Genomic DNA, 20,565 nt, shown 5'->3' with positions numbered 1-20,565 from the left:
TGGGTTTACGGAGCGGTAACTTTAGTCGTGAGAAGTGCCCCCGCACGGTACGCACGGTTCTCCTCGCGGTGGTGGCGGTGAGTGACGGTAACGTTACCGGGAAAATTGCAAAAGGTTGAAGCGCTGCAGCAGTAATTTCAAGAAACATTTCTTCGAGTGAATTCTGGCAGGTAAATGTAATCTTTTGGAACTTTTTTGTCTCCAATAATTGTGCAATGGCTTAACATTGTTTCCTATAAGCCAAACAAATTGCAACATCAATCGCCAATTACATTAACCTTTGGTGCAGGTGGATTCCTACTGAGGTTAACAGAACAATGTTCTATGTTGATAGACCTGAAGTATTCTTTTATCTTGATCGAACAACAAGGTTATATTAACAGTCGTTTGCAGTGATGGATTCTATTTTATGAGCACATCAGAAGAATTTCGAAGTATCAATGGAGAAAATTGGATCAAACTCCACATGAGGGGGCTTGAAAGCTGCATCAGCAGTTCCCCCTCCATAGCTGCTCGTCTGGCATGGAGACACTGCGAAGTAGTTCGATTCTGAGGTAGGTGGCGACATGAATGGGGAAGAGAAGCTGCTTGAATGGTCATTCTCCATGGGGTTTGTGTACGAGAAGATCTGGTTCTTAGGCTCAAAGCTACTGAGTGGTGTGGAAGGAAAAGAGAAGGAAGAAACTAGGTTGTGATCTTGCATCTCCATGAAACTTGTTTTAGGACACAGAGGCAACTGCTGGTCTTGGAGATGATGCCGTGCTTCAAGTATCGTTGGAGCTTCATTATGGAGACGCGCTTGCAGGTTGTCCAGGCAAGTGTGTTCCCCTCGGTAATTAACGTGGAAGACGCAGGGGTCTCGATCGGATCTCTGCACTTGCTTCGATGCAAGACATCCGACGCTGTTGCTGCGAGTGCATCTGTAGTAGCCTCTGCAGAAGCCAGAAGTGGTGCAATGATCTCGCATGAGAACCATGAGACATGCGAGTGCCTAAACAGAGCAACAGAGTAAGAAGAAGGAGAGCTTTCTTAGTGTGCGTGTGTGCGCTCACCTTCGATGCCTGGTTCCAAGGATCTCCTTCTGGCCGTATTTCCTCCAGCTATAGCCGTCTTCTGGTACTCCGCCCGCTTGGCTGCCGGAGACCTGAACTTGGATCGTCCATTTGGGTAGAGTTTTCCTGCGATCCAAAGATTACAACCGTAAGGAAGCCTTGTCTCACAAAGATTCTGCTGAAGGAAAATCTCTATATAATGTGCACCTCTTCTTGCACATCTCCCTGCGTTCTTGTTCTTTGAGGACCGTCTCCGAGTTCTCGCTCCACAGGCCTTCGCTGCTCCATCGAGGCAAGTCTACTGCTGCGTTACCGTGCCATGCCGGCTGCTGCGGCCCTTCGGAGTCCATCAGTCTAGCCATGGAAACGGCTTCCTTCAAAGCAGAACTTATCTGTTGCACCAATGATCTGCAATGATCGGCAGCGGAAGCATCTCCCAGATCAGCTTCCAGCTGCCTCGTTTGCTCCTCAGCCTGAGCCAGCAACCTCAGCAGCAAACTGAGATCCCACGCGCTACACATGGATTCAAGTAGACAGAGAATAATGAATTGGATATCAGAAGCTACAACACAAAGCAGCTAAAAGAAACACACGTCCTCTGCAACTTTTTGCTGCTTTCATGTTTAGAGAAAGATGCGAGGAGAAACAAGCACATGGGACGTAGATTTAAATCGGAAGACGGGGGAGGATGGACTCTGAGTTCGTACTATGACGGAACGGCAAAAGTTGGACCGAGTACGCCGAGTTCTCCGGCTGTCATTTCTTGCTTCTGCCCGGTGTTTTGGTTGGTCGATGACTGGTCTTCGGTCAGAGGGGCGAAGCACGGGAGAATGCTCTTCGCTGACCTATTCAAAGCATGATTTTCTCGTTGTAGAAAGAAGAAATCGTCGAGACTCGAGACCGAGGAGTTCAACGGGAAGAAAGCCCGAAGTGATCGAGAATCCTGCGACCGGCTTCTTCTTCGCTCGCGTCGGGGAGAGGTCGGTGATGGTGGTGATGGGTTTTCTGGTTTGTGCTTAGGATCCCGTGTTTGGGCGGAGCCTTCGACCAACAAACACTTGGGGTTTCGAGCCGACCACGATGGGACTCATATCGGGGCCCAATGGGAACTCACACTCTATTCATGTACGACGGTTTGGCTGAGACAGCAAAAATATAAATTAGATCATACATGGCAGATGCAAGACAACGTGCGCGTGTCCCTCCTCGAGCAGTCTGATGCATCGCAAGCCAAGAGGGCAATGGTGAGCTTGTCGTCACGAGGGCGGCGAGCTTGTCATTCGAAACCATCATGGAGCCGATAATGTCTGTCTTCCATCCTGCGTTTTATCTCGATAAGCATGGCAGTGCACTGAACCCGATGAGATTCCTATGTTTGAGGAGCCTACCTGTGACATTTCACTGATGAAACTCGTCGACTGAAGGCTCATACATTCTTGTGCCGGCGTTGCTCACAACACCATGAACTGCTTAAGCTAATCAAGGTTTAACAAAAGGTGCTATGGATCTCCTTTAACAGTAAACCATCCGAGGTAGGGGTTAGATCATTAGAAGAATGAAGTCGCAGAACACTGTCCGAGGATAGCCCAAGGATTAGATAGTTTGTCCTCAAAGCTTTCCGGTGATGTAGATAGCTGATAAGGGTAATAATGATGACATGATGCGCCACGATGTCAGCCACGCTTGGATGATACTCTGCCCCAAAGAGAGCAATAATGCCGACGCAATGTGCGCTGACGTCACCCGCACTCAGACAACGACTTCATTGTTGCTTGACCCAATATGCTTGGCCGAGGCAAAGGAGAACGATGACCAAAACTCGCTCATGCCCTGCGGCAGTTCGGTTCTCCACGCAACGCCAATGACGATGTCAAACGCCATCAGAGGTACGATCCTGCTCCTACGGGCGGGCACATCAAGTAACATTAAACTTACCTATAAGTACCCTCGAGTGCAAAACAAGTAGAGGATGAGCACTTCTTCACCTGAAACCCCTTCCACATCCACTAACTTGATCGTCGGAGGGGTTGGGCCGAGCCCTCGACTCGACCTGTGTGCAGGTACCAAGACAGGATCGCTTCTTCCCGGCGTTGTGGTAAAGCTTTCCTCCCGACGCAACGTCCTGACTAGACCACCGTAATCGACTATCAGGACGATCTTGAGGGATGCCGTACAAGATCTCCGTCGTTCGGACCCCCAACCAAGCCACGTCGACCCCGAGACTACGGCATAAAGTTGCTTTCACTAACAATAGCCATGCCCTACGCCGATCCTTCGGCGCATGTATCCGTTTCTACGCCATTGGCAGGTCTTCCGAGTTTGTTCATCTTTTGGTTGATGGATTCCAGATGAATGGGCAATGCGTTCGTGGTAGCATAAATATACCACGGAAATGGGAAAGAAGGAAGCCAGTTGCTCTGCTTTCATATGTTTGGCAACCGCAGAGAGAGAAGCGAAAGAAAGCGAAGTAGGTTGATGCGATGGGAGATCAGAGAACTGATCTTTACTTCGTCTTCATGAGTTTTGATCCCAACGACGAGCGCCTGCGTGCGGATCGGTGGGTGTAAGATCATCGTCTTCTTCTTCTTCTTGTTCTGATATGTCCCTAATTAGTTTTCATGCGCGTTGCTGCTTCCTTCTCCTCGTGATGGGAATCGTAGATCAAAGGAAGGAATGGAGGCGGCTTGATGCCTACCTGTGCAAGAAGCACGGCCGGTTGCTGGCAAAGCTTCTCCAGCCAAACACCTACAAGAAGAAATCTTCCCTCGCCATCGTCGATGGCTGCACAGTGGAGATCTCCAAAGAGCAGGTCAACTTCCTCGGTTCGTAGTAGTACTTCTCGGTCATGTTTCATGTCACAGCTAACGAAATCCCCGTCTTCGTCGTCTTCTTCTTCTTCTTGTTTGTCATCGATTCCTCAGGCAGCCATTCTTGGATCTGCCAAGGAAGTGAGGGTGGTCGAGAAGAACCAAGAGCTGGCTTGATCCCCTGAGATGTCTTCAAGCTTAGAAGCGATGGCATATTTGATGATGTAAAATGCTCATGTAATATAGCCTTGCCGAATGCAAGATTTGCATGAGTAGTTAGTTAATACACATTGATCACGTGAAATCGACTACAAACGCAGCAGTGGTAAGAGGGCATAACATCACCCTGTTGAGCTGACCCAAATCCAAGCTCGGAAGCAGCTCCTCGAATGGCAGACAGCCGAAAGAATGGACAAGCTTTAGAAAGCACTCGAACAAAACCCTGCGCTAAAGGTGCCGGTGAGCTGTGAGCACGGCCATGGCTGGACCCCGAGAGCAGCTCCGCTAACGTCCATGCACTTCCATGGCTGCTCGTAATGCATCAAAGCACCCCAGAGCTTGACATTGGACAGGCATATTCGAGTAAAGGGCGAACTCCTGATGCCTTCTATCGATCCAGGCTGCTGGATGTCGACGCCCCACACGTTCTTGATCGTCACACCGTCCACCGTCGGCATCGCGTATCGATTGAAGTACTCGTCGGGATGGTCACCAACATCCCCTGCAATTCTGATCCCCTTGCGGACCTTGTTCATGCTCACATTGACGACTGTCACGTTTCTTATGTACCCTCCCCTGCCTGCGTTGGTCTTGATGTGGATGCCGAATCCGGTGTTGTAGAGGTTGATGTTCTCCACCAAGACGTTCTCCACCCCGCCTGAGGTTTCACTTCCGATGGCGATCCCAGAAAACGGTGAAGATCCTTGGAGCCTTCGGATCGTGATGCCAGAACTGGGACGGCCATAAGCGATTCCATACTCATCCCACCCGCTCTTTATGGCCACCAAATCATCTCCGGTTGCAATATGAGCATCCTCAATGCAGACATTTGAGCTGGAATCTAAATCATACACGAATTTGAATTTTAATCAGATCCGACACAAAGCAAACAAGTTCTTTCTATGATGCAGTGTCATCGGAAAGAAGAAATATTTTACCTGGATCTATTCCATCAGTGTTAGGAGAGTCATACGGAGCCAACACTGTCACATACTTTATCACCACATTGCTGCAAGAAAGATGTAGAGTTAGATACAGATGCTGGAAAAGGAAATGCAGCTCGGCATTGCTCTGTTTGGGTGAAACTCTGAAGCTTGATCAGTCCATTTGTTCAGAATATATACATTTTTCGACAGTGGTTCCAAATTTGTTTCCGAAAGATGCATGTTGCAGTAGAGAAGACATTTATGTTCTCGATCTCTCATGAGATAAAATTCAATTAAAAGAAATCTACTTCCTGAAACAGCGGTGTAAGAGATTGGCACCTCCAACATATAGTAGAAGGGAAAGAACAGGAAGAAGCTTGCAGTTACCTGCAATATACAGGGTGGATATTCCAAAATGGAGAGTTTTGAAAGACCACATTGGAGATGATAACATCTCTGGAGTTCTTGAACTCCAAGAGATTTGGTCTGGTGAAATGGAGAGATCTTTGTCTCCACATGTTCCACCACACATCACCTTGACCATCAATCGTCCCATTCTCACCTGCGAAAGGAAAAACATGTCACAAAGGGAACAAACTGTAAATAATCTAAGCAGATGTGGATAGCTAAATTGAAGTTAATTTGCATTGCATATGAATACTAACACATCACATTTCTGATTGCTTGTTTCTTATCACAAACTTCTGCAGAGGAAACTATTCAGACATCCCTGGTTATGTGATGGAGGGCAAAAATGAAAACTGTTCTAGTCTTTGGAGCTTATCACTTTGCTGCTGCTATTAGAGTTCTCCAGGAAACAATGCATTTGCTGGAATTTGATTGTTTTGACAGAAAATGCAGAGAATGAAGGAGCATACATCAAACAACTTGGGTGCATTACATGCAGGACCTTAGAACAAAGCAGTGCAGCGAACATAGCAAGAGCAAATTGATTGCAGTTCACCTGTAATTATCACGTCGCTGATTCCATCTCCTTGAATGAAGCTCACGTATCTCCTGCCGGGCAACTCTCTCCCTCTTCCATATGATGGTAAAGGGTCTACCAGAGGCCAGTTCCATGTATCCTGCATTTGAAGAGCTGTGAGTCCAAAGATAGACTTTCTTGAGGAAGACGCTCTTCGGTAGCTGCTGTAATGCCAAAAATCCAATGATGCTTGCGAGAGAAGGCTGAATGCAACAAGGAGCAACACCTGGGTAGCCTTGATGACAGCTCCTCGGGCCAGGTAAAGGGTCATGTGGCTGGTTAGGCTGAAGCTCCCTGTGAGCCAAACACCGGGAGGGATGTAGAGAAGGGTTCCTCCCCTGCTCCGAAGGTGCTGGATTCTGTATATGGCCTTCTTGAAGGGCCAAGTGTTGAGCGTCCTCCCGTCGCCCACCGCTCCGAAGTCGGTGATCGATATCACCTCCCTTCGCCACTTCATCGGCACTATGTCGGAGCACGACACTTCCGTCACCGCCACGCTGCATTGCAGCAGCAGAGGCAGTAGGGCTGCCACCCCCACCAAGGCTCGAAAAGGAGCCATCCGTTTCAGTAAACCACGAGAACCGGTGCCGATGAGCTTCTTCGTAAGGATCGAATTTGGGTGGAGTCCAAAGGCGAGAGCTTTGAGAAGGAAATGGATTTTGGAGGCAGAGCGGTCCAAGATGAGCTTTTTACAGACCAAGATCTGAATTTGGATCCCCAGAGACCTCAATCCGTAATACAAAGTTGCTCCGAGAGAAAGAATCCAAAGCACCCAGACATGTCGAGAGAGAGTCCAAGCAGAAAGCTACAGTTTTTGGCCTCTCGCAGAAGCAGACAGCTTCTTCAACAGTTCAGAATGTTTAGTTAACACGACTTCATGGATTTAAAGAGAGAAGAAGAGATGGTGGTGAGGAGTTGGGAATCTCTTTTGCTGTTGCTTGTTCTATTCATCTCTTGGACGGAGGGGGACATCACCATCTTTGGTACACACAAGGCGCTTGCACCAAAGCTCGTGCATGCTTCTTTATCTCTTAGGAACTTTAGCGAGGCCATTTGGAGTTATCATTTGTGTGAGCCATAGATAGATTGACAATGAAAGTAAACTGTCCATAGATTGAGCAGATGTGTGTATCAGTCGACGGGTGGTGAGCAGAAACAATGAGATAATGAGGAGCCAAAGATGTTGTGATGGCCGAAGGCTGACAAAGGTGCCCTCTCTTGGCATCCATCGAGTACTGTGACCACACAGCAAATGCTGATCAGGAAATAGGAAGTAGTCTCCCTACTAACGAGGATGTTCTAAAAGCCATTTCATCCATCACTGGAGCATGAGAAGCTTTTTGACGCCATGACAAGAGCTCGTGAACTCGCGTGCCTCCAAAGCAGAGCTCGACTGACACCAACGCATCACATGCACCATTGGTGGAAAGCATGCAGCCAACACTGACCATCCAAGCAGTGGCTTTGATCCGTCACGAAATAAGACATGGACCAGTTCTGGATCACTGAGTTTTTGCTGAGAGCACGAGCTCTGTTCTTCAGCTCATGCTCTCCCTCCGTTTCTCTCTCGTGAGGAGAACAACTATCATGGGGATGGTTGAAGGGGCTCATTTCTTCCCGTCTTACCTCCTCCAGTGAATGCGATGAAAGTTGCTTCAAGACGTTTAGGTATGTTTCCTTTTCCTGCTTTCGAAAGCGCATCTTTTAGCATTATGTTCACGACTTCTTTCTCTTTTCTGAGAAATAAACGCTACAATTATTGCCATATGATCCGATGGCATAATTGGGTGATAATAATAATAAAAATAATAATAATGGATTAAAAAATTCTTCATGCCTTCAGAATTTGAGGCCGCCATTATTACATGTTGTGCTTGTGCTGTGGAATGATGAGCTCATTGATTCCTCATCATCAACGACAAACCAAACCAAACCACGTACGGCGTCCCTCTGTCAAAACAAGCGGCCGTAGCTGACACCATTTCTTATTTGAATATTCTCGAGCTCATCACCATCATAAGCCATAATGTTTCAACCATTTGATGGGCACAGGCAATCTGCCATTGTTGTAGCCAGCCAAAGAAACATCACATCTCATTTCTCTCTGCATCTACCCAACGACTTAAGGGTGCCTGAATGAATGCAAGAATCCACCATTGCTGGAATGGTCATAAAGACCTGCAGCAGATGTGGAGTGTGTGATGGGCATTAATTAGGCTGTCTCCTGATGGGGAAACTTGTTCGGTGGAGCAGCTCCTGCTGTGTACTTTTTCCTTGTGACTTCAATTGCATCATTGGAGAGAAAAGACAGGGAAGCTACCCCAATTCAGCCCCAAGAACAGGAGTAAAGATTGACATGAAAATACAACCAAGCAGAACAAAAAATGAATGATGCATCTTATCAGCCCCTGAATTAAGATATGTCCGAAAGATCCAGAACAGAACCTGGCCTTCTCCATCTTCCCCAACTCAATTCAGTCTTGATTCATTTCAATGATCATGTGGCGTAGAAAATGCCACAAGCCTGAGAACTCGCCATCAAGTGGAGCACAGGGACTTTGAAAGATGCACCATACAAGTAATCATAGCAATTAAAATTAATTCCACGACAAAATTTATGACATCTCCGAGCTGTTTATAGAACACACTTTCTACCTGTTTTTGTCATTCTATCTTGAAAACAAGAAGACAATTGATGCATTTACAGGAACTCCAAAGTACACCAAAGTTTATAGGTACGAGACAACTGTCGTCAATCTTTACGACCCACCTTCATTTGACTTTGATGTAGCTGCTGCTCCAACGTTGCTGTCACCAGCAAACAATACAACCAGATATTTTCCCATAGCTTCACTGATCTCAGGAAATCGAACTATATCACCTGAGAACCATGGCGCAGGCATCGGATGCCAAAAACATTCATTTTCATTCTGAATGGGGTATGGCATGGTTGCAGTCAGAGAAAACAAAAAGGCAAAAGAGACTAGTGGACTATGTCAAAAACTTGGATGGTCTGAAGCTCTGCGTGTTCTACCCCTGGCTAGTCCGTGCATTAGATGTTAATGGGCTCTGTCAATTCTTGAACTGCCAATCGCTCCGATATTACGGCTAATGATTTGAGGTTGCACTTGATAAGGGCCTCCACGAAGAAACAGGTGTCATCTTTGGTGTTCCCTTCCGGCACGTCGACCACAAACGATTCTATCACCAATGTCCCCGGTCTGCCATCAATAACCTCAGGATGGGCAGTCACAACCGATGAGTAGTTCTGAAGAGAAAGAATAATGAAGATTGATGAGCCACAAGTCAGCCGAAGGCAGAGCAAACATAATTAAAACATATGCTCAAATATAGATCCATCATTGTTGATTCAAATGAGTAACACAACATCATTACTCTGTTCTCATCCAGTAGAGTAAAGCAGGACCAAAAGAAACATCAGAAAAATCAAGATGTTAATATCATGCAAGCTTTGTCGAATTCACAAAAACAGAATATACAACTCGACTAAAGGTCAAAGGAAAACTAATCACATAATGATGAAGCTGCATGTAAATCTGATGCGACATGAATCGTTGCCACCTCAATGGATAACCCAATCAAGCACAAATGTTAAACTACCAAGACTTGGTGTTTCTCCGAGAGACTGTTAATAATATCTCCGGTGATCAAACTCCTGTAAGGCATGCTATAACTTCTATTCTTTTATAAAAATGATTGGGTTCTACTATGATAAAATTCGATGAAATTTAGAAAGCCAAAGAACCACTCTCATCCTTGATAGAGTAAAGAAGAGAATTTTCCATTATAATTGTTCCAGAAAAGAACATGAATATGTGAATGATAATTCCAATACTATATCCATTAGAAAGTGAAAGACACTTCATGTATGTCTACACAAGCAAGAGGAAATCACAAGATCATTCCAAGGTAATATTATCCCCATCGTACGGATTGCCATCACGCACGCTTTACCTTCAGAAGGAATATTCAAGTCTACCCTACTACCATCAAGCATCAATATCTTCTCAACCTTGCATATCTCGAACAATCGATCAAGATCCAGGTGGATGGAAGAGCAGAGAAACAAGAAAGAATCTTTTAACAAGAGAAGAGCATTGGGGATGGCAAGAACAAAAAACCTGAAGCCTGTGGTCCCCTCCGACAATCTTGATGCTCAAGATGTGCTCGTTGTCATCGAGCTGTTCGAGCCTTTCGGTGCTGGTAGTGGCGGGCAGGCCGGACTTGATGTTCACTTCCCTCAAGCACCCTACTGCAAAATCCCCCTGCAAGATGCATCTGCTCACAAACGGCTTGTACCTCTCTGGCTGATCGAATCGCCTCACCAAAGACCAAACCTATACCATAAGCACGGCATCATCAACGGTTACAAGCTTCGCAGGTTCTAATCGCAAGTTTAGAGAAAATATCTGACGAGCAAAAGCGAGCGATCATTTTCTCATCACCAAAGAAACTAAAAGTGAAAGCTTTTTCACCATTAAACGTTTGCTAAATCAACAAAATGCACGATCCGATCACCCATATTTATACACTTGCTGGTTTGCTGTATCAGCAAGGCAGCCTCTTCCATCGAAAATCCCAAATTACAAAATCCTTCAAATCGCACTGAAGCAAAAATTAACTCTTTGAAACTATTCATATTTTCGCATTAGCTAAACTAACCGCAAAAATCAGTTTTTTTACACCTCAAGGGGAAAAAATAAAAAAAAATCCTATTTCTTCGCATTTGCGGAAAATAAAACCCTAAAAAGGATAAAAGAAGCGAAAGAAACACCAGCAGACCGCCTATTTCGAAACCAAAGAAGGAAGAAAGCGAGATTACGAGGTGGACGGGGGCTTTGATGTGCTTGACGACGGAGGAGCTGCACTGGTTTTCCTTGGGCTCATGGCGGTGGAATCTGCGGACGCACTCCGCCTCCATGGCCCTGCACCCGACCTCCGGCGGGTTCATCTCGTCGGCGAGGCGCCACAGCCCCCCTCCCCCGTTGCTGCTCCTCCCCACCATATTCCGCCTCCTCCTGTCTAACGCAGCCGATCGAAGCCAAGAACAGGAAAGGAATCGATCCACAGTAATCGCCGCGGCGTCTGGATCACCCCAGTTCCCTCTTGATCGAACGTAATGGATGCAAAGCCTTTTGTCCTCCCTCGTTAGTATTATCGCCTCCTACTTGTCTCTCCTCTCCCCTCTGCCTCGCTTCGCAACAAAAAGGTGTTATCCTATTATAATGACTTGCTTTCGCTCTGTAACAACACCAAAGAACCTTGACCTGTGGATTGTATAACAGAATTGCCACTGCGGGCCTCTTGCGCCCGTCCCGAACCGGGTTTAGATGTGGGGCCCTTAACACCCCCAGCCAATAAGAGGTCAGGACACCCTGTTCGTAGGCGTGGCCACAGCATGTCGGCGGTGGGCAGAAGCGTAAATACCTGTCAATGGTGGGGGTGTTCGACCATAACCAACAGTGGTTAAAGACCTTTTTAACAAGAATGTTGGCCTCACCCGAGGGTGACTCACCGGCGCGAAGCAGGAAAGTGGGTCCCACGGATGCCCCGACACACAAAGCAGGTAGTCGGGGCGCGTAGACGGCCGATGGGTGCAGAAGCACTGCTGCGGTCGTTTTGTGACGCTGGCCCTCCGGTGATACGGAGAGACACTCGCCCGAGGCAACCGTACGATGCGTGCCACTTGAAACTAGTGGCCAGAGAGGAGACGCGTGCCAGAAAATAACACGACCGTCGCTGGACGGTCAGTTTTAATGTGCCTTTGCGTTTCCCCCTCCGGTCTTCTTTTCGTTGTTTCAAGATCCGTCGAGACAAAGAGGAGGAATCCATCACCGTACGCAGGCACACAGCGGCTGGTGAGTATTATCGAGGAGCGTGCCACCGCACGTGCCGACCAGTCCACTGGCACGAGATGTGAGTGCGGTCGTGAATCGAACGCTCTTTAAGAATGGTCTCGATTTATCTCACGATTATCTTTCTTTTTCTGGATTTGACCACTTAAAAAGCAAAAGTATAGATGGGACTTAAAAAGGCAATCATACTAATATTTTCTTGCTGAGGAAAAAAAGTTAAATTTCAAGTAGATTGTTATCATTTTTGTAGTGCTCGTGGGCCCAGGCATGAGCCCGTCTCGAGAGAGACTGGAGCGACAAGCGTCCCATTCTAAATCAATACATCTGGTGGAACCAAACACGACAATCTGTGGTGGTGGAGATAAAAAAAAATAAAAAAAGTTAGGGATTCAATGAACCGAGACCCAAGCTCAGATGCCAACCACAGAAAGCGTGCAGGACAAGAAGAAAGATATACCTGTAAAAGCCCGGCAAATCCGACCAAGGATGATGCAATGCATCATCAGGAGCAGCACGAAGCTCCACCGTGTAAAGCAACATCGTAAGCACTCCCGAGGAAGAATGCCGCCGCATCGTCCATGCCACGGACGCTAATCCAAGTCTGAAAGAAAAAAACGTAGGTTCAGCGTATCCTCGAAAGATTGGCGGCACACGATAAACATCAAACGCAGGTTTCATCACCTGGCTTTCTTGGTGGTATAGCCTGGGCCATCTCAAGAGATCGGATGCCAATACATTACCAGAATACCTAGCTGTCTCCAAAAGAAAAAGTTCATAGCCGATTTATTTCGATCTAAAATATTAACAAGAACAAAAAGTATTGTCTGTGCTCACCTGATAAACAAGTTGCCAACAGGTTGTCGAACAGCCACCATTGCACGTTTTGGTTGCTCAGAGTTGCTGATTCCTACATGCATTGTCTTCCTGAATACTCTTTGTTTGACCTCCCAACATCAGATGGTATCATGGCATTCACAACCATACAACACGCAGCCACTGAAAACAACTACAATCACCAAACCGTATGCTACAGGATCTGGTGACAGAATTACACCCCTTCTACAGTCAACCGAGATACCTGAAGGCTGTCACATCAGCACCTAACCAAAGTAAAAATAACAAGTTCAACTAAAAGCAGCATGTGTACCAAACAAGTGTTGCATCTTAGGGGGATTCAGAGTCAGAACCAACTCCTTTCACAGAGGATGACTAGATATTCCACATTGGTACTCAAGCCATATGCTGATTCTATTTACAAAGGATATTGCCAGATAGGTGATGTCACACTCGGTAGAGGATAAACTAGTCATCCAATGAAAAACTCCAACTATTTTGCATCAGCAGAGCACACAGATGCTTTATTTATTGCAAGCTACTACTATCTCAGGACTATCTCACCAATGAACCCAACCTTCTCCTGCCTAATTCCTTTGCAGATGAGCAGTGGGCTCTCAAATCTTCCAAAGTAACAGATGTCATTTCAATAACAACTAACAATATGCATGCAACAACAAAATCAGCTCACATGTCTATATCCTCTTACTTGTGATGTCATGATCAAAATAAACAAGACGAATATGACATGAGATATTCAGCCATACAAGACAAGCACTAACTACAAGGAAAAAAAAAAGAAAGATAGAGAGAGAGAAAAGCACATAAACCACAACGAATAAAATATCGCAGAACATTATGCTCACACATCCTCTTTTTCATCCAATTATGTTAAAAAGATGGAAAAACATAGGTAAATATGCTACTGTTAGCAAGTTACTTTTAATTTTATAGTTTTTTAATCAGGATGTCTGATGTCAACTTAGAATTTTGTAAAACCTTTGCAACATCTTGTATTATTTTCATTGGATTTCTCATGGATGTTATTAACTTATTATATAATATTTAGTATACAACAAAATGTAATTGTTCAAACAAAATCAAGACCTTCAATCAGCTAACCCACCTACCAATAACCAAATCTCAGTGTATTTGTGCATTTTTATAGAAGGTCAAACGTTGATGATTTATTCTCAGACACTTTTATGTTTAGCTCGTCACTTAGATTGACATTTTAATAACTATGCATGTTTCCTTATATGCATTCATCATTCACATATAAAAGAAAGAGATAAACTAAAATTTAGTCTAAAGCCACTTACAAATTACAATATAAAGGACTGCTCATTCAAAAAGCTCACTTTAATCTGTAACCATAATTAATCATCAACCAGGAATAACATAATGAGTCCTGTTTCTGTGATGAAGGACAGAACTGAGTGTCAGCTATGCGTAATAATCATTGCATGCAAATAAGAATGGCAAGGAAGAACTAAGATCCATTTGTAAAGTTTGGCATTTGCATATAAATCAGTAGCATGTCTTAAGAGTTGAGAAAATAACATGGTTCTAAGTCATTCATAAATAACATTTTTGGAAAACAGAGCATGTACTTTATGTCAAACACTTAACTATGGGTCAAAGAGTGCACAACAAAAACAAGCCTTAATATTCCAACTATATTGAATCGGCCAGAGGTCAAAGAGTGTACTGCAAAAAAAAAAAAACATAAAACTATTGAATCTGGAGGCAGAAAAGAGGGGTTACAGTGAGAAAGGGAAACAAACAAAGTACCCAAAGTAGCCCTTGTATCAATCGTGCCATCTTTTTGCATATCTCATGAGCTCAAGTGAAGATGCCAGGTGAAATTATTGCATAGAAAAGCACATCTTCTTAATCTTTGCATGATACTGTCAACATAAAAAGCACATCAACAGATAATCCTATTGTCGGAATGAATTTAAGTAACAAAACGTATCTTATATGCTAGAGGATGAAGCATAAATATGGCCAACAAGTTAAGGTTTAAGCATCAATATGAAGAGACATTAAATAAAGAGAAATCCCTCAATCAGCTTACTAATTAAGAACAGTAAAAGTTTCGAAACCAGAATTTGAATTAGTGCTTTGGCACACCATAATCTGTGACGAAGTTGTAATTGTTCTGACAATTAGCACATCCTAAATCTAAAAAATATTCAGTTTCAAATAAAATGAAGCACGGACTTGAAATACATTCCTGCGGTCACAATATTCCACAACCTCCTTTTAAGAAGTTGCTTTCATATTCCTCAGAAATAGTACAAAAACATAGCCAATTATTTCAGTGATACAGGAAAGAAGCAAAGGCATTGTTGCAATCTCCAGAGTACCTGCAAATGAGTCAGTGTGCAAAACTTATTTTGGACAAGCTTTGTTTGTAACTCGTGCTAGAAGTTTTAGCTGCAGTGATGGTCATATCTAGTAAAATGGTGTCATGAAGTGGGGTGTGGACTTTTCCTGGGGGAAAAAACAGCCTAGTAGATCAAGTGTTATTATCAACTAAGCATCATCATCTTCAAGTAGACTCTCATAAAGGACTAAGAAATTTTGAATCGGTCTTCCATTTACATTGGATTAAATAAGTTTCTAAAGGTCAACTTGGAATTATAGTAATGTCTGTGACCCTTTCTAATTTATGCCTTGCATAGTTCCATGACTCGCCAAACTTCTCAGGAGGCAAAATCGGTAACAACAACCACCTCTAACATTTACTCATGCCTTCATGATTCACAGTCTGAAATTATAAGGTATGGCCTGAGCGTTTTGGTTGGAAAAAGTTCTGTAACATGATCAAACCATTTTATCTATTTGAAAATATTTATTAACAATATTCACAATTTGAGTTATTGAAACAGTAATTTGTAACATTTCAACATTTTTTTATGAATCCAACTCTCCATCCACTGCCAGTCAACCGTACCCGGACATGCCTTCCATTATCTTAGCAATAAATTATAAGCAAAAAGAGTATTTGGATTCCAAAGCGCAATTTCTATACTATGCCCTTTTGATGCTTCCACCTACAAAAAAAACCATAAGAATTTGATGCTTATTTCACCTTTCAATGACAAAAATGCTTATTCAATATAAACCAAAACCTTCTGTTTCCTAATATCAGATGTAAGCTCCAAAAGGCCTGGAAGAATATCCTTCCTTGAATTACTATTTTCTAGCTCTATAATGGCAGAACAACAAACTGCTAACACCTTTCACTTGTTTCAAACACTAACGAGATGTCTCTATCTGACTATCATTGGCACACTGCAGACCCAAATAACAGCCTAAATTTCCGGGGCTATCTTTTCCTAAGAGGAAAAAGACAACATCAAATTAAAAGCAGCAAGACATGAAGTAGAAAATTTCCAGGATGCTGATGAATATATGTTGGACAAGCACATAGGCATCATGCACAAAATGAGATGTCATGAGAAACTTCACTTGGATTAAGAACCATATAAGCTCAAAGCATTCACGTTTTACAGAAAAGCAAATAAAGGATGGATGAAGAGAACGTATACCTTTAGGGCGCGGCGCGCTGCTCACAAAAATAGTGCTCGCACTTGGTCTGGGACGCGCTCGCGGATGGCCCGGGTGTCCTGGGAGACCCTCGTCTCCGTATCGGGGGCTGGCGTGGCCCGGCTATCGTGCTGGACTCAGATCCCCTTGGATGACTCGAACTGGAAGAGGGCACCCGCTGGCGATGCGCCCAACGGTGACGTCATCCGCGCGCGCAGGGGCACCCTCCGCGAAGGGCTTGGACGAGGGTTTAGACGAGGAGGAGAACAGGAGCTCTTCGTCGGCTTTAGAGGCGGAGGATGGAGCTATCACCGGCGGTGGCATCTTTTCGTCCTCGGAATCTTCAGTCTTGCGTTTGCGAATGTTCCTATTTCTGGTGGGATTGCAGAAGAAGCTACAGGCCTTGCAGGTCCGCCGTTAATGGCTGTGTTGGGTCGTAAGGGTTCGAGGTGTAACAAGAAATCGGCGATCCAAGGGTTCTCCATTGGAGGGGATTACCAGTCTCCTCCACGAACGACCTTGCCTTCAAAGAGATTGGGGCCCACTCAGGATCCCATGTGGGACTCCGGTTTCGGGCCTAAGGCCACACCAATCACAACACAGGTAACGAGGCAGGTGGAAGAGAAAGCGTATAAAGGCGTTTATCTTGAAAAAGGTCAAGTCGATTAGAGCGGCGGCCTCTCCGAAGCCGAAGCCGAAGCCACTCGAGGATGTTCGCATATCGTTCGACGGAATGGCTCAAAGAGAACTAGTGTTACATTCCTTGTGAAATGCTTTCGAGTCACATCGATTATGCTTTCACATTCCTTGTTTCTTCCTCGTGACTTTTGTTAATTAAATATGAAGCATTACGAGATATTGCTTGGGAATTACATCTCGAAGCAGCAGGCTGTTTGGGCGTAACCGGAGAATCGCTTCGGCATCTCCACCTTCCGCCACATGAGACCCTTCCCTTCTCCTCCTTTGAGGTCCATGATGTAGGCCACTTGGGCCCTGCTGTTGTCCCCGGCGCCCCACAGCATGAGACCCCCTTCCCACGCCACCATCTGCAGCGACGCCTTCACGTCGCCAGGCAGGTGCGCCAGCGGCCGCCACGCCCCGTCGCCCTCCTCCAGCAGCACCTCCATCTTCTCCTCCTCCTGCCGGCACATGCACATCCTCCCGTCCCCGCTGACCACGCATGTGCGCTGGTACCCGGCCTCCGCCAGCTTCCCCTCCTCCACGTCGCCCCACCTCCAGGAGGCCACGTCGAAGGCCTCCGCGGTCCGCGAGAACTGCGCCTGCGCCGCCGTGGGGAAGCCACCGAGGACGCGGAACGCGCCGCGCGCGAACAACCCGCGGCACTCGTCGCGCTCCCGCGCCATGTCGGGTAGGCGGACCCACGCGTCGGCCGCAACGTCGTAGGCTAGCGTGGACCGCAGCGCGTTCTTTCTCTCGTCGTGCCCACCGGCCACGAACACCATCCGGCGCTCCTCCGACCCGGCGCACGCGAAGGAGGAGCGCCGCGGGCCGGGCATGGGGGCCCCACGGCGCCAGACTCGGGACACCACGTCAAAGACATGGACGTCGTCGGTGAAGGCCCAGGAGCGGCGGTCCAATCCGCCGACCACCACCAGCTCCCTCCCGACGGCGGCCAACCGGCAGGAGAGCGGGAGGCCGTGGGAGCGGCCGGGGGTCGGTGGCAGCGAGGTCCAGGCACCGGTGGCAGGCTCGAAGAGCGAGAGACGGAAAATTGGGGGGGCAAGAGAGGGTTGCTGCTGGGGAGGGATGGACTCGGACTGGACGAGGGCGACAACGGGCCGGGCGAGGCCGGCGGACCTTCTGAGGCGGTGGAAGCAGGGCGACTCGAGGTGGTGCATCCAAGTCTTGCAGACGGCCCGGACGGTGGGGAAGGCGTGGAAGGGGACGCGGATGAGGCACTCGCAAGCGATCTCCTGCGGCAACCTCGGAAGCAGCTCGTCTTCCATGACGCAGCAAAATCTCTAATCAACGGAGACGATGAGGTTGCTCTTACGATGAAGCGACAGGAAGGGAGCTTCCCTGCGAAATCGATAAGAGTCGGAATCTGGCGAAGAAATAGTAACGCGGTGTGCCTTTATTGTCGAGATCCCTGTGGATATGCTTCATTACAAAATCGACGGCACACTGCCGTGGATGCATTTGCACCAAAATATGGCTGGCTCCCGGTCAGCAAACCGCGGCGCCTAGCCATGCAGGGACAAGTCGCTCGATCGACAGGTGCCGCATACCTGTTCTGCCACCGAGCCAGTAACCCACAACTGACCTGGGAGCTACCTCACCGCCTACGCAAATCCTCATTGAGACTTCAGGCCTTTTATTGCAATACATGGGGTATTGCACCATTAGATTACCTTCTCCATCCTAAGGAGGTGCTTATGAATTTAGATTATTGTATCATGGACATGAGAGAGAGAGAGAGAGAGAGAGAGAGAGAGAGAGAGATGGCATATGTATATTGACTTCCATGTACGATCTCAAGCATGTATTGAGATGGCATATGCGTGATTGGACATAAAAGGGGGCGGGGGGCCCAAAGCATGGGGATTCCTTCTGAGGGCCCAGCTCCACGTCCCGCCACCGCGAAAACGTCCGCGCTGTCGCGGTGGACCTGCGCCGCGTGACGGAGCAACCGCAGGCCAAATCCGTCGTCGCTCTGAGCCAAGCTTTGTGTTCCCCAAAATCTTCCGCCACCCGCTCACGCCTACTCCAGTAACTTGGTTTTGGCTGGGGAGGTGAAAGCACAAGAGAAAGCATCGTTACAAGATTGGAGGCATGAACTGAAGGTAAACTTGAATCATTGTTTGCTTCTTTGTTCTCAGATTTATCAGATCAGACAGGATCCACTGTTAGACCCGTCGTTTGCCCGATCCCTCCATGTCGCATCAGCTCCGGTCCAGGTTCTCCATGCTCTCTTTTGTTCCATTACCATGTGGTCCGGTAAGGAGGATTACAACTCTCGACGTAAATGTGAGGAAGGTGGTGGGTGGAAGCAGTAGGACCATTGCTCTGCTTTCAGCAGTTGTCATCGACGACTCGTTGTCCATCGCAAGCACTTTAATTCCAAAGCTGACTTAGATTCCATAAACCTTTTCCCAAGTGTCCATTTGCATGCGATCCACTGAGCAGTGCTTTGGCCACCCACGCTCTGACCCTTCCCATGAAAGTTCACTCAAATCAGGGGATGATGATATGACTTAACATGTCACTCAACTCCTTTAGTGACTTCTCAGACACTCTGGAAGTCCCAACTCATGAGTAGCCAACATCTCCCGGTTCCTGAACTTACTTACCTTTGACCAAAACACTGAACGGTGTTGTTATCCTTTTCCGAGTATGACATAACTGTTATTCAAATGAAGAAGGCTGAGCATCAAGGGAAGGAGAAGATCACAAACATCCAATGTGAGATTTTTCTTTAGTCGATGACCATTGTGATATACAATACGAGTGTGTGGCTGAGAGACAAAGAATACAGTAGTTCTATGTAATGATATACACTGACTGAGAAGCACCATTATTCCGTTTAGCCTGTGGAGGAGAAAGCTCCACAACCTGTCCCACTGTGTTCCTGCACAGCCAGTAAACCTGCCTTCTTTCCAACAGCCATCGCATGCCTCGATAATATCTCATGTCCATTCCGTTTGCACAAAAATTAAAGGATGGATGAGTTGAACACATCCTCTTGAGAAAGCCAAGTGCTTGGCTGCCTCAAACTTTTTGTGTTAGCCCCCCTCCCACAGAAAGAGCTGAAGTCTTGAATTCCTCTCTCCTCAACTTAGTCCTACGAGGAGATCCAAACAATCTATCTTCTTTGTTCTTTAGTTATCCGTGGGGTTGTGGGGCTGAGCAATACGCATAAGATCTCTGCCTTTGTGCAGCAATAAATGTGAGGCAAGGAGAGAGTTCGGTATCAGCATCGGATTGAGACGGTGAGCAACAGCCAGACTTTGGCCTGGTGGAGAGATGCTGGATCAGTTCCATGATTGCCACCAACAGCCAATAAATATATTCCGAGTAGCCAGTCGCGTGGATGTCGATGAAGCGCAAGATGGAGCATCATTTTGTACTGTTTCCATGCATAGTTTTCCTAGAAGCAGGACTTTGAGATGACAACTGACCGAGGCTTTCATCCGTTCATGAATAGTCCTCTTAGGTGAATCCGTCGAATCGACTGTTGACTGATCTTGTGGTATTATTCTTGTTGCCCAGATCTATTCCACAGCGGAAGGGACGAAGCTGCACTGTTCATTGATAAGTGGCAAATTCAACTTTCTCTCTTCTTTTAGG

General features: G+C 46.4%; 5 protein-coding genes across 5 annotated transcripts; 1 reads left to right on the top strand and 4 right to left on the bottom strand.

The window, feature by feature from the left end:
* Window positions 1-418: 418 nt before the first annotated feature.
* On the bottom strand, window positions 419-1,573 carry LOC135625778 (transcription factor WRKY19-like). The gene is made up of 3 exons (XM_065130868.1): window positions 1,260-1,573; window positions 1,053-1,178; window positions 419-932 (listed from the first exon to the last, which is right to left on the bottom strand). Exons 1-3 carry the CDS (start codon window positions 1,571-1,573, stop codon window positions 419-421), a joined length of 954 nt encoding a protein of 317 aa, XP_064986940.1.
* Window positions 1,574-3,532: 1,959 nt separating this feature from the next.
* LOC135625957 (uncharacterized) lies at window positions 3,533-4,036 on the top strand. Its single transcript, XM_065131117.1, has 3 exons — window positions 3,533-3,615; window positions 3,720-3,861; window positions 3,974-4,036. Exons 1-3 carry the CDS (start codon window positions 3,533-3,535, stop codon window positions 4,034-4,036), a joined length of 288 nt encoding a protein of 95 aa, XP_064987189.1.
* A 61-nt stretch (window positions 4,037-4,097) lies between these two features.
* On the bottom strand, window positions 4,098-6,901 carry LOC103968899 (probable polygalacturonase). Its single transcript, XM_009382250.3, has 5 exons — window positions 6,216-6,901; window positions 5,969-6,089; window positions 5,392-5,566; window positions 5,017-5,087; window positions 4,098-4,919 (listed from the first exon to the last, which is right to left on the bottom strand). Exons 1-5 carry the CDS (start codon window positions 6,546-6,548, stop codon window positions 4,279-4,281), a joined length of 1,341 nt encoding a protein of 446 aa, XP_009380525.1. The 5' UTR covers window positions 6,549-6,901; the 3' UTR covers window positions 4,098-4,278.
* Window positions 6,902-8,562: 1,661 nt separating this feature from the next.
* LOC103968898 (abscisic acid receptor PYL3) lies at window positions 8,563-11,209 on the bottom strand. Its single transcript, XM_009382249.3, has 3 exons — window positions 10,833-11,209; window positions 10,132-10,347; window positions 8,563-9,257 (listed from the first exon to the last, which is right to left on the bottom strand). Exons 1-3 carry the CDS (start codon window positions 11,013-11,015, stop codon window positions 9,042-9,044), a joined length of 615 nt encoding a protein of 204 aa, XP_009380524.1. The 5' UTR covers window positions 11,016-11,209; the 3' UTR covers window positions 8,563-9,041.
* A 5,680-nt stretch (window positions 11,210-16,889) lies between these two features.
* LOC135625198 (F-box/kelch-repeat protein At1g15670-like) lies at window positions 16,890-18,546 on the bottom strand. The gene has a single exon (XM_065129627.1). It carries the CDS (start codon window positions 18,222-18,224, stop codon window positions 17,127-17,129), a length of 1,098 nt encoding a protein of 365 aa, XP_064985699.1. The 5' UTR covers window positions 18,225-18,546; the 3' UTR covers window positions 16,890-17,126.
* Between the last annotated feature and the right edge of the window lie 2,019 nt (window positions 18,547-20,565).

This window comes from Musa acuminata, chromosome BXJ2-10 (genome assembly GCF_036884655.1).
Source record: "Musa acuminata AAA Group cultivar baxijiao chromosome BXJ2-10, Cavendish_Baxijiao_AAA, whole genome shotgun sequence".
NCBI classification, from domain to species: Eukaryota; Viridiplantae; Streptophyta; class Magnoliopsida; order Zingiberales; family Musaceae; genus Musa; species Musa acuminata.
This window is presented reverse-complemented; position numbering and strand designations above follow the sequence as displayed.

Bases quoted from the DNA above. Each gene is read 5' to 3' on its own strand.
- LOC135625778 (XM_065130868.1), bottom strand. From the start codon at position 1,573: ATGTGTAGCGCGTGGGATCTCAGTTTGCTGCTGAGGTTGCTGGCTCAG. The intron at 1,179-1,259 runs GTGCACATTATA...TTTGGATCGCAG, and splicing joins AGGGAGATGTGCAAGAAGAG to GAAAACTCTACCCAAATGGA. The intron at 933-1,052 runs GTGAGCGCACAC...TGGCTTCTGCAG, and splicing joins CTTGGAACCAGGCATCGAAG to AGGCTACTACAGATGCACTC.
- LOC135625957 (XM_065131117.1), top strand. From the start codon at position 3,533: ATGGGAGATCAGAGAACTGATCTTTACTTCGTCTTCATGAGTTTTGAT. The intron at 3,616-3,719 runs GTAAGATCATCG...CGTAGATCAAAG, and splicing joins CTGCGTGCGGATCGGTGGGT to GAAGGAATGGAGGCGGCTTG. The intron at 3,862-3,973 runs GTCAACTTCCTC...TCGATTCCTCAG, and splicing joins TGGAGATCTCCAAAGAGCAG to GCAGCCATTCTTGGATCTGC.
- LOC103968899 (XM_009382250.3), bottom strand. From the start codon at position 6,548: ATGGCTCCTTTTCGAGCCTTGGTGGGGGTGGCAGCCCTACTGCCTCTG. The intron at 6,090-6,215 runs GTGTTGCTCCTT...CTTCAAATGCAG, and splicing joins CTGTCATCAAGGCTACCCAG to GATACATGGAACTGGCCTCT. The intron at 5,088-5,391 runs GTAACTGCAAGC...TCTTTCTTGCAG, and splicing joins ATCCACCCTGTATATTGCAG to CAATGTGGTGATAAAGTATG.
- LOC103968898 (XM_009382249.3), bottom strand. From the start codon at position 11,015: ATGGTGGGGAGGAGCAGCAACGGGGGAGGGGGGCTGTGGCGCCTCGCC. The intron at 10,348-10,832 runs GTAATCTCGCTT...CTTATGGTATAG, and splicing joins TCAAAGCCCCCGTCCACCTC to GTTTGGTCTTTGGTGAGGCG. The intron at 9,258-10,131 runs GTTTTTTGTTCT...CTTTCTCTTCAG, and splicing joins GAGGGGACCACAGGCTTCAG to AACTACTCATCGGTTGTGAC.
- LOC135625198 (XM_065129627.1), bottom strand. From the start codon at position 18,224: ATGGAAGACGAGCTGCTTCCGAGGTTGCCGCAGGAGATCGCTTGCGAG.